Source organism: Diadema antillarum, unplaced genomic scaffold, assembly GCF_040938485.1.
Source record: "Diadema antillarum isolate AM-2024a unplaced genomic scaffold, OU_Dant_1.0 seq00001870_RagTag, whole genome shotgun sequence".
Classification (NCBI taxonomy): Eukaryota; Metazoa; Echinodermata; class Echinoidea; order Diadematoida; family Diadematidae; genus Diadema; species Diadema antillarum.
Window position 1 is genome coordinate 262,143 of NW_027272539.1, and position 13,048 is coordinate 275,190.

The 13,048-nt window shown below is 38.4% G+C and overlaps 1 protein-coding gene across 1 annotated transcript; it reads left to right on the forward strand.

Annotated features, from left to right (window-relative positions):
* The first annotated feature begins 1,926 nt into the window (after positions 1 to 1,926).
* Positions 1,927 to 7,849, forward strand: LOC139712877 (uncharacterized). Its single transcript, XM_071624657.1, has 2 exons — positions 1,927 to 2,151; positions 5,545 to 7,849. Exon 2 carries the CDS (start codon positions 5,550 to 5,552, stop codon positions 7,398 to 7,400), a length of 1,851 nt encoding a protein of 616 aa, XP_071480758.1. The 5' UTR covers positions 1,927 to 2,151; positions 5,545 to 5,549; the 3' UTR covers positions 7,401 to 7,849.
* The last annotated feature ends 5,199 nt before the right edge of the window (positions 7,850 to 13,048 follow it).

Genomic DNA, 13,048 nt, shown 5'->3' on the forward strand with positions numbered 1-13,048 from the left:
GTCAGCCAGACGCATTTTAGAGGTACATGTATAAGCTACGTAATTCTAACGGCTACAGTGATTGGGTAATAGTGAACACTCGACCATACTTTGCCTCTAAACACAGACAATACATAAAAATAAGTTATGTAAACAGGCTAGCAGCCCGATCGGTTGGAAGTAGTTCCTCTCTGATCGCAGGGAGTAGATTATACTGTTGTGATGAGATCAGGTCATATCCCCAATAGGCCAAAATATTTCCCTTATAAAAACGAGTTAACAAGTTGTTGAAAATCAGCTCGCTGATTGCTACTGTAAGTTTGTATCGGCAATTCATTCTGAATGGGAAATGTCCCGAATCATTATAACAAAAGGGATGAGATTGTTAGTGCAGAAGAGGAAGACGAGGAGAAAACATTCAATGTATTATAGCTGAGGGGCTCTCCACATAGCTGTTTGGCAACAATAAAAGCCTCTCAACTCATGATTGATAAACAGCAGGCATGACCGGTGTTCTCTGCTTTTTCATTTTTACTAACATGGCTTGATGGTGGTGAGCGTTCGAGTGTGTCATCGACAAAGCCAGTGTTATAGGTTTACCACACAGGCAGTGAGTCGTCGGTGTGAAGAAGACGACACAAACATGAACCGCAATTACTATCCACCATAGAAGCTGATAGGGACCAAGGTATACACTATTGTATGTATCAGGACAGTTACAACTATACTACTGATACTACCTAATGATGATGGTAATAATAATAATAATAATGATAATAATAATAATAATAATAATAATAATAATAATAATATTAATAATAATAATAATGAGACTTTCTCTACCTAGGGAAGCTTGTTACAGTGTTGCCACTGCTCTACCAGAGGGTCCTGCCATTATTATTACCCTGCCATTGCCAGGTACCCATTTATACACCTGGGTAGAGAGGGAAATTATGGGTGGAGATCTTTTCCAAGAACGAAAGCTCTGGGCTGGATTCGAACTCGGGTCTGGCGTTTGGTTATCGGTAGTCTTATCTAGTGTATACCAGGTTGCCCCAGTTCTTTCAGAAATCGAGGGGATTTCATATTACAATATTTCTGGTTTGACATGCCAAGAGGGCGAAATATATTATGGAATTTATATTTACGTCTGAATCAAGTTTAGTCTATATTTTCATTTCAATCATGTAGGACGGCTGGGGCTGAAATGCGCCTCTCCACTTTTATCAATAGGCCCTATTACAATTGGGGTGCAGAGTGGAACGGCTCCGAGATACGCCCATTTTTATCCATAACCAGTTATCCATTATCTTACCCCCCCCCCCCCCACAAACACAAAGATACACACACGAATAAACACGCACACTCGCACAGATGGTGGCGATTGACCGTCAATAACATGCGAGCGAGGGCAGTTCCATATGATTATGCCAAACTCCCAACAATAAAGTTTATTATCAACCAATTTTCAGCGGATCTCTTCGTTATAGTTTTAAAAGTCTGGGGAAGTAAAGATAGCTGATAATTATACACGAAAAGAATACATAACATAAGTTTTCAAACTATTCTCTCTTATTTTACTCAGATTATCATCCTATACGCGATGAAATAGCGGTAGGCCCTTGTGAGGGTATACCCCGTTGTCTTCTCCCATAGAACAATACTCTCACAATATAATTTTTACCACCACCCCCACGCACACACAGCCTGACTAATTGAAGCCAAACATAAAATGGAATCCCACAATATGCCTCTTGCTTGTCCATTGTCGTATGCATGAACAGCTCACTGTACAATGGAATGAAAATTCATCATTGAATGCGTGGTGATTTCTTGTAGGCACAATAGTGTGTGTTGGATGAGGGGAAAACCCATTTTATATGAATATAATAGGTCAGAGCGAAAAGGTCACAAAGAATGCAAACATTCCTTTGGAAGCTACGCCGCCATTTTGTGAGTACTGCGTCATACATGTCTCTGTTGAAAACAACAAACTCTTAATGATTTCATTTTGTTTGAGTCTTCAAAGTAAGACCACACTGAGTCTAATTTGTGAGCACCTCCCTACAGGCTGATTAGACATCAGATCGTGAACTCGTGTCCACATACACTTCGGAGACATACCGAAATCAACAGTATTGATCCAGGAAATACGGAATACAAGTAATAAAGGTAAGCAAAAGAAACAATTATCACATTCAGGTGTTCCTAAATATTGTGCGTAACGCGTAGTTTTACAAGTAACGCATGATCACTATTAATATACTCAACTCAATCCCCTTTGTTGGGTAATTATTGTTTTTGTTTGATTTTGCTGATGCTGTTAAAATGTTTAAATCCACAACCTACGTTAACATAACATAGTTGACAGTATGCCAAATAGAAAAACCTGTTCCATGTTGATTTCCAAAATGACCATAGATTTATATTTCATGCGCAGGCCACCAGGTTTCTGTATAGAACGGATTAATTGGTGCAGACCAGACCTCTTCAGGTCTGTCATCCAGAATTGAGGATGAAGCATTCCAATCGGTTACAGCTCGTTATTCCGAATGTTCTTTATTTCGAATTTCTTTTTCTGATTAAGAATCTCCAGAATAACTAATCTTCGGAATAACGCCCCAAATGTTCCGATTAACGAACCTTCGGAATAACGAACAGCACCCTTCCAATCACAAGGATGCTACCCTAAATAATGAACGCATGTCATCGAAGTTCTCACGAGAGAACTCTAAGCGTTCAAATAGAAATAGGCTTATTTATATATTGTACAAATGAATAAAGATTTTAAAAGGGCAATCCCTCCATTGCCTCCTCGAATTTAATGCCTCAATATAATAAATCTTGATTAGTGTATCGTAATCATCATATTCAAATTGATGAAATTCTTCTGTCGAGGTGCTTTCTTTGTAAACTGATTGACAAATTACCGTACACAAGGTAAACGTAAACAAGGCTATACGGTCGCAACTCAGAGCGGCGATCGACCGATTTGTAACCTGCTCGGTCGCCACTGAGATTTTGGCACCGTTCAGCAGTTTTTGGAGATGTCGAGCAGGCTGTAAAACCAAGGAGGTGACTGAGCGATGCTCTGTCGATTTCCAGTCGGTCGCCGGTCGATTTTAGGTAAAAAATTCGAAATATGAGGATCTTCTCAGAGCAGAGACTGAGCAGTCAGCGAACGATGCCCCATTAGCAACAGGACGATCTCCCAGCGGCCACCGGCCGATTTTTACGAAATCTACGGGTGATCGATAGGTCATCTGACGGTGTCCCGTAGGCGTACCGGCCGCCGCCCGCCGGTCTCTGCGGGAAGTTTCTCACGAGAAAACTTGGTTTATTCATGTTCCTACTTTGTGTTCCCTAAATCGCTAGGCGGCGACCACTCGATTATAGGTCAGTACCTGAGCGGTATTTTGGACGGAGAGTGAAAACTGGTCGGTCGCCGCTGAAATGTTAACTCTGCGTTAAAACTTCAGCGGCGACCGACCGATGCCGTAAAAATTAGTGGTCACTGGTCGATCACGACCGTAGCGTAAGCAATGAATTTTTCACTGTTTTAGTAGTAGCCATAATAATAATAAAAAACTAGAAATGTCGCTATGGCGACTGGTATGCATCCGCCATAATGCATGATTCTCCTCATAGGTCTAAATAGTACATGTGGACAATGTGTGATTACATTTTCACAAAATTGGCAAAATGTTAAAATGACAAGTTTGTCACAAATGTGATGAATGCTCACTTTCCTTGACCTAGGTTTAATTGGATAAATAGGAGAGCATGTACCTGGGATTTACAGACTTTAACTTGACTTTGACCCATTCATACGTTTATGCATTGAGAAATTTTCAAGGTATGGAGAAAAAGTGCAATTTCTGTATTAAATAGTAATTTGTTACCATTTTCATCTGGCCTTTGACCCTTCAATTCATAAGCTAATCACTGTCATTTTCATTTTTTTTTCATTCATTTATTTTTCATTTCCAACAAAAACATATAAATATATTACACAAATTGAATACAGTACATAAATTTCATTATACAAAGTAAAGGATAAGTTTACAGAAAACTTGAAAGTATACGAAAATGTTGGAAATGGGGAGGAATGCTAAAAAGTAGAAGGAGGCAGAAGATGCATAAATATGTAGTACGTTTCAAGATAACTTGAGCCACTTCCTAGATATGGAAGAAAAACTTAGTTCAGCACTTTCACTTGATCTTTGACCTTTTGACCTTTGAGGCAAAAACAAAAGAAAAAAAAACTTCCCAGAGAATCTCTATTAGGTTAAACATTCATACACCTAGTGTAAAAAAAAAAATAATAATCCTGCTGGCATTGCATAAACATGAAGGAAATATTCATTAAAATTTTGAAGTGTTGCCCTTGACCTTTGACCCCTGACCTTTGACCCCCATGAACCATAAATTCTCTAGATAATCACTGCCAGTCAGTACATGTATGTTCCATGAAGAGACCTTGAACAATTTCCAAGGTACAGAGAAAAAAGGTGAAGTTTTAATATTTTTACTTGACCTTTTGACCTTTGACCTTTGACCTCATGACTCAAACTTTCACCAGAGAATCTTAATTGAGTAATACATGTATACACTAAGTTTCAAGAAAATATCTTCAGGCATTGCATAGATATGATGGAAATAGTAAAATCTTATGTATTTGACCTTGACCTTTTGACCTTTGACCTTGAGCATGTGCACCCAAAAGTTGATAGGCACAACTTCACCCCCTAATACACATACATGCCAAATTTCATTAGGATACCTCAAAAGGTTTTGATAGTTACGGACGGACGGACGGAAGGACGGACGGACGGACGGACGGACAACCCGAAAACATAATGCCTCCGGCACCACTTCGTGGCGGAGGCATAAAAAAAAATCATGGGCGTACGTACTCGAGCAGGATTCGGAACCTACACCCTCTTGATCTACGACACGCCTGTCCGGAGATCAGGAAGGAGGTGTAGGTTCGAATCCTGTTTGAGTACGTACGCACATGATTTGCCAATCAGTTGCAAGTCATTCTTGTTTTACGAATACTTCTTTCGAGTATAAACTAGTAATATTTGATTTTATTCAATGTCATCCTATGACAGACACACTAAACACATTCATGTGATCTCCGTCCTTCAAGTAAACAATTTTGTATAGTAAATCATAACCCTTGTATTGTAACCATGTCACTGATGTATGTGAAAAGAAAATTGTTGAAATTGTAGAATCCAGCCATACTGAGCATCATATTTGTGCATACTATTTTGTTTGACCATATATTGTTAAAAATGTAAATGATGCAATACGGAGAAGAAATAAATCATATCACAGCTTATATTTTTTGGAACCAGGAAATAAAGCATCCTCAGTTAATATATCAAAAATAAAATAAATCAGTTTAATTGTCCTACATTATTTCCTTCTGTTTTTAGAATGCATAAATTCTAACATTATGCTCCACATAAACTTTCACTTTTTTGTAATGCTAATTTCTTGTTCTAGTATTTGTGAATAATTTACCACTATTTTGTTTGATTTGTTATTTGACAGACACCATGGCAACGTTTCATCAGACCAACATCCAGAATCTGGAGTGTCCTATCTGTCTGACTATTTTGAACCAACCGAAATCACTGACATGCTCTCACACGTACTGCAAACATTGTCTTCAATGTATCTTTCAAACTCAGCTCAACCAACAAACTATAACATGCCCTTTATGCAGGAAAGAAACGTCCGTACCCAGTGGAGATGTGGGTATGTTACAAACAAGCGTACCGCTGAGTTCTCTCGTGAACGAAGAAAAAACTAAGAATCCAGCTTGCACAGTTTGTGAGATGGACGACAAGTCTCCAGCTGTGTGCTACTGTCAGGACTGCGGGAAATATATGTGTAAAGCCTGTGAGAAAAGCCACTCTAACTGGAAACCGTTCTCCAACCACGAAGTGGTATCCGTGAGCGAGGTGCTCTCGGGAAAAGCTCAGCTTAATAGGCGACGGAAATGTAAGAAACATTCTAATGATGACGAGGAGTGTTTCTGTACTAGATGTCGGGAGTACGTCTGCTGTAAATGTGGGATGTTGAGACACTACAAAGCAGGACATGATATCGAAGAGGCAGCTATCCATGAGGAAAAATTGATGGAAAATATCAAGGAGTTGAAAAAAGGAGTAAAAGCAAAGAAAACGACCATTGAAAATCATATCGAGTTCATAGAGACACAACGCAATGTAATAACAAGTATGTTTAGAAAGCTCAATGATGACATTGACAAGACGTATGAGGAATACATGCAGCTATTGTTAGACAGAAGAGAAGCGCTGAAAATTCAAGTGAAACAATGGTCTAAAAAAATCGACAAGGAATTACAAGTCATGGAGGAGGAGAGTCACCAAACAATTCATCAAATGAACGTAATGGAAGAGCTGGTAACAAACGGTATAAAGGTACCGCTAGAGAAAGACGCCTTGTTTGCACACGACACGCTGTGTGACAACCTGAAGAGTTTTCTGGCAAGAGATGATCCTGATGATCGATCGCCGAGACGTGTGGTAGAACGTGCTCGGAAAATTTCATTTCTTAGATCCTTGAAGTTTAATGAACTTTGTCTAGGAGAGTTGCAAGGTTACACGTGGGGTGTCAAAGCAGACGCAGAGCTCCTCAGTGAAACTAGCATGGCCTGTATCGCTCGTGCACCAGGCGGTAAGATGGCGTTGGGATCGTATAATGGCGGAATTCATCTCTATTCTCCTGATGGCGAGTTACAGCAGACCGTGCTGAAGGATATCAAAGTCCAGAGAATTGGATTCCTGTCTGATGGCCGAAGTGTAGTACGTGATATAACTAACGAGGTGTCACTCTACACTCCACAGTGGGAGAAGCTTGACGTCACGTTTGAGACGATGAATATCCTTGTAGGAGGGTCTGGTGGTCTCACTGTTGATAAAGATGATAATATCTACGTGGGTTATAGCAAATTCAAGAAGATCCAGGTATTTACGCCACAGGGTGGTAAGGCTGTCAGAAGTATGATATGTGGTGGATATACATGTGCACCCCTGCAATTATTATCCTTTCACCACACAGGGAAATTGATACTGACACATGGAGTAGTTGTCGTGCGCCTTGGTGGTAATGGGAAGAAGGAGAATGTTTTAATGGAGAAAGGTATGGTTCCCTACCCAGCTGTTTGTCAAGATGATTCGGTTATTGTAGCCTGGGTGAAACACGAGGAGGGTCTCGTCAGTATCAATCGATACACGAGGAGTTTGGAGCACGTGCACAGCCTCATCAGTGATTTCCAAATAAAAACATCGGGAAGAATTTGGTACAACCTACAAGAGTTTGAGTGTGGTGAGATAGCTTTCTGTACTCCACATAGACTTTATATATTTGATGCGATTTAAACTTAACTGTCATAGACGACATTTTTTGTTCGTCAGAAGCATGTCATAAAAAAGAGGGGATCTTCGGTGCAATATGCTAAGTGAATGGAATACGCTCTTACTGAAGTTTACTCGTAGAAATGGGGTGAACATGTGAAATCACTAGTCATATGAATATTCTTACTCTTTAAAAAGACCTTAATAATCAGGTCGTAAAGTTAAGGTTTCCTGTGGAGGATTGGCGACTCCAAAAACAAACAAGGCCAGTCACAACGGGTTTTTTTTTTGTCTTCTTTTAGTTGCGATATTAGTGCTTTAAATGATACAACACTAAGCTTTGGGAGATGATCTTCAGAATAAACCGTTAATCACCAACAAGAGACCTGGGGATCTCGCGTTCGCCTGAGTATTGCAAGTTCACCTTCCAGGCATTCTTGCAGAACATTTCCACTGCAGAACCTTATGGATAATTTGGGGGGGGGGGGGGGGAGGCAGCTTTGAGGGCTGCAGGGGGTTACACCGTAAAGTGTCCATCTGTATATTCATTCATGTTTTCTTTTAAAAAGGTTGACCGTGAAAACGGACTCAATTACTCAAAACACTAGCGACAAATTTAGTCCCTAACACGTTGGAGCCATCGCTGAATTCACTATAAGCTAGTATAAAGTGCAGTCACTAATGTATTACTCAAGCATCTCTGATTTTAAGGAAGATTTTTTTTTTTAATGTTTAGATTCTCTTATTTGGGGGTATAGGTGCCCTAGAAGTCCCCATTGGGGTGAGAGCATGGTGCTCATCAATTTACTTTGTATAAATGCATCTTCTGTAACCCTATATTTGAAGACTTTGTTCGCAAAAACCGATAAGTCCATATTTGCCAAATGGAGATATTTACGATTAAAGGTCAAGAAAAATAAAGAGAATAATAAGAACATTTTTGCTTATTTTGACCATAACTTCAAAAATTTACCTTTATATGTAGTGACCAATATATCATTTAAAAGGTATTATTTTGTACTTTATGACTGAGACCGTACTTCAAAATCTTCAAAAATGGACTTATTGGTTTTTGCGAACAAACTCTTCATTTATTGATAATGCATGTCAAGTTCGTTGACAAAATTGGCATGTGTTTTCAAGGAGAAGATGGAAAGGAAATAATTACGAAGAATTTGTTTACCACCCCCCCCCCCCCCCCCCCCCCCATCCCGTTATTTGCTATGAACTAGTGCAGTCACCAACCTACTTTTATTCATATTACTGATTCAGCTTATTTATTCTGGTTCTAGAGAAAAGTAATTGTAAAGATTCTCTAATTTGGGAGCTACCTCTCCCCATCCCCCCACTACCCACATTCCTTGGACAGTGTGCCCCTCTCTGCCCCCAATTGTATGTGGAATGATGACCTTTGACTGAATAACATCCTTATACAAGGTAGCGATAATACCTGCGAAGTTTTGGCCATACTTTGACGCCCACGCCAGATTTGCCATGAACATAACATTTTAAGATGAACTTAAAACTACTCTCTTACTACAATCACAAGTCTACTCTCTTCTGGCTCTAAAGTTTGAGAGAATATTTGAAGGGTTTGTTTGCAAAAACCGATAAGTCCATCTTTGACAAATATGGACTTATCGGTTTTTGCAAACAAACTCTTCATTTGTAAAAATTCCGTGATTTGGTGAATGTCAGGAATTTGTATTATATCCAAACCTATACATTTAAGGTATGTATGAAAGTTTATATTGGTATAACTCATCTTATGAAGTGGCAATAACAATATTGATTAGCTGTGATCCATGAATAGTTGATTGTGTCATTATCTTCGGTTTCTACAGTAAGCATTGTGGGAGATGTACTTTATATATATATTTTTTTGTTTATGATATATTTTATAAACATTACAATGCAGCGGTGCGTTATATCATGGAGTGAACTGGCAATTGCTGCGGTGACAGATATTTTCCTACTTCCGAATGAAAATAATTGTTTCATTGTGTTTACGTTATTACATTTGATAACGCTGAGAAACTGTCACTGAAGGTCGAGGGCATTTTCCACTTTATATATTAAAATCATGAAATAATAACGTCACTGGAAAACAATGCAGTAAAAGCAGTCTAGTGAGAGAGAACAAAAAAAGTACGTTTGATGACTTGGTACATAAATTTCAATTTTATACGTGAACCAAAAATGCAACCCTTCAATTGTTAATACACCTTGAAGTTCACCCCTCCCCCATAAAAACAAAATATATGATGACATACAGAAAATTATACTTTAACGATCGATTTGCAGGTTCAAGGGGCGGCATGACAAAACCGAAAACGAAAAAAAAAAGAAAAAGAAAAGAAATGAAAGCCCATAATAAGGGCTTTTTACACTTGCGTTTCTTAACCCCGGACTTTCTCTGACCCAGGACTATCGTTAGTCCCGTACCAATTTTTTTCAGCTTTTTACACTCGCCAATTAGTCCCGTACTATCTCTTGTCCGGGGCTAAGGAGAAAACTGACCTTTTTACACTCGTATTTCTTAGCCCCGGACTTTCCAAACCACATGAATATTCATGATTACGCTGTGTACTGTACACGTACACGCACGCACCGGCAGCACTTGATTACCTCGTTTCTGATTGGTCAGTGAGGGTCGGACTTCGTCTCCGTCGCTTAGCCCAGGATTATTTTTTCGTTCTGTTTACACTCACTTGCTTGGCACCGCAATTGCGGTGCTAACCCCTGCTATTTTGCAGGGCCAGATAGTACCGTACTATCGGTGGGGCTAGCCCACTTTGGCAAAACGAGTGTAAACAGAAGTGGGCTAAGGATAGTCCCGTACCAACGGTGGGGCTAAGGCCCCCCCCCCCCCCCTTAGCCCCACCGTTGGTCCGGGGCTAAGCAAAAATTTACAAGTGTAAAAAGCCCTGTAATGAATCTGGCCCTAATGCAAATTTATCATTGTTGTGGTTACAAGTCAGGTTATTCTTTCAGTTTACTGCTCAACACTTTATCACAATATCAACTATCTTTAATAGACTAAGTGTAAGTATATCGGCATTCATGAACCAAGAAATTGACATAATCAATATCATCTGAATAAAACAAGAGAATGAGCAGTAATACAGGATATCACCCTAAACAAACTTTGATTTGTGACTCATGCACCTTTTCTTTTTCCCTTTTCTTTTCTCCAAACCTCTATCAGCCTTCCCATCTCTGTTATTGTGATATACCAAATAGGGTGAACAAGAATGTGTACATGTATATGAAAAGGATTAAGAGTACATCGAAGTAACCCCATTGTCTTGGTATGTTTATTCATAACAAAGCATTAGAAATATGTTTGTTAATGTCGTTTCATTTATCGTATAACCTGACCTGCTTGTTGCGTCTATACTTCACCAAAGCAATCACTGAGTTTTCATAGCTGATAAAAACATAGAATATTTCGCTGGCTTTAAACTTACTGTTGGACATCTTTTGGAATGTTTTGATGATGTTATGAAAGTATCTTTACACACACAATATATATCGTTATTCTGACATTTAGAGAAGATGCGTAGTGTTGGTAGTAAAAAGCGTTTACTATTCATTCATATTCATGTCATTGATATCCTGTAGTATAGTCCTGTACAGCACACTTCGAATGATGAGAAACAGCTACTATATGGCTCGACATTTTATATAATAGCGGTGGCCAATAAAGGTTATCCTTTGATGGTCCGATCGGGTAACTAAAATTCAAAATGGACTGTTATAGTGTGTTTTTATCTTGGATCACAGTACATATCTCTTTCCGGCCACCAGAATTTCAGATTTAAAGATTCTAGCAGCCCAAACGGGTCCCCAGAGAAACAGGTTAGCGTCGATCCCTTGTGAAAAGATTATTGTAATTAATCAATACTAACGAGAATTTGTGTATACTTGCAATTCAATTAGAAATTAATGATGAAATGTTGATTTTTACAAAGTAATTGCATACTAGTATGTGTATTGTTTTTGTTTTGCATAACTGCAGTTTCAGTGTTTCGTATAATTCCCCTCTCACTGTAACATTGACAAATCTGATCATTTATCAACCTCGTTACATACAACTACTTCAAATCCTTGCCATCTCTCTCTTTCTCTCTCTCTCTCTCTCATATCTTTCCGCGAATACTTAAACAGCTGAGGGTTTAGCGTAAATTCGCCCGATGTATCTTCAATCACATAAGCATATTTGCCTGTATACCTTGTAATTATGATGTGTTCATACTACTCTTTGTTTCTTCTGCATTTACAATATGTATGCTTTTCCTTGTTGTTATTGTTGTTGATTATAATCATATTCTACTTCCCTGTTTTTCTTTTTTATTTCTGGTGGCAAAAGTTCACTAAGTCAATAATATCTCTGGAAATCTTTGTGACGGAGCCTCGTCTATAGCAGCTACTGTTGTGCCACTGAACAGAACGATTTAAGATCATCATTGCCAATCGTAACCACTTAAAGTATGCAAACCCGTTTATCTTGTTATTGTTGTTGTTGGTTTATAATAAGAATCTTTATTTTCTTTGAGGCCCCTATATGTATCTCGCAGCATAACTTCAAATTACCTTAAATATCAAGTACAAAACACCTGTGTAGCTTCAAAGCCATAAACTGAATTCAACAATATTTGCAGGGGAGTAAGCTTTTATCATGCATTGTTTTGTTTTTGTTTTGGTTTGTTTTGGGTTTTTGGGTTTTTTTAGACTGACTTTGCAGTGTTAGGCTATTCAGGGATAATCACAACAAGTGGTACTCTTTTCACTCACACACGATCCTTTTACCATTCGATAATAATTCATCTGTTTTTTGTTTGTTTTTTTACATATTAATTTTCTTTCCCACTCATTTTCCACGAACTCTTTTTTTTCAGTTGTATGTAATCAGAAGACTGCAATAATCACCTTTATGTCTATTTTCTTTGATGTTCTATTTCTATGATTTGTTTGATATATTTTAAGGTTTGAAATATTCTGTATTCCACAACACAAGACCATGTGGAAGACCACGTATTTGAAGGGGCCGCTGTGTTATGAATATTTGAAAATAAATAAAAAATTGATAAATGATATATTTCTGCACGACTTTTACGTCAAGCATTAAGATGTTCCATAGCGGTTGTGCATGCCACTGTAATTCTATAGTTTGTAGGTTTTAGTTTTGTTTTTGTTTTTAAATTGTATCTTTGCACAGATCGCTGCGTATGTATACCTCCAGTGTATACAAAACTCAGGTTTTTACGGCGGTATTTTGCGTGCTTCCTTCTGTTTTCCTTGACTTTTTAAATATCTTCTCTTTTTTTTTTTGGTTTCGTTAGGTTTTAGTCCATGTATGAAATGAAGTGATCTTACTACAGATTGTGAGCTATATATCACTGCCCACTCACCGTTTTACGAAGCAAATTGTGTATTTGCGTGTTGTCTGTGTGGTTGCTATGTATCAGCGTAGTGTCAAGCAAAGTCTTTGTAACATGTTGACAGTGGCTCTTATTAATAAAAGACTAGTTTCAACGATGTACAAAATTAATGGTGAAATTAAATCTTAGCTCAAGTTATTAGACTAATAAGAATGTGTTACTACTAGTGTTTGTGTGTCTGTGTGCGTCATCGCCTGTAACCACTTCCCGCTTCCCTTCCATTTCCGT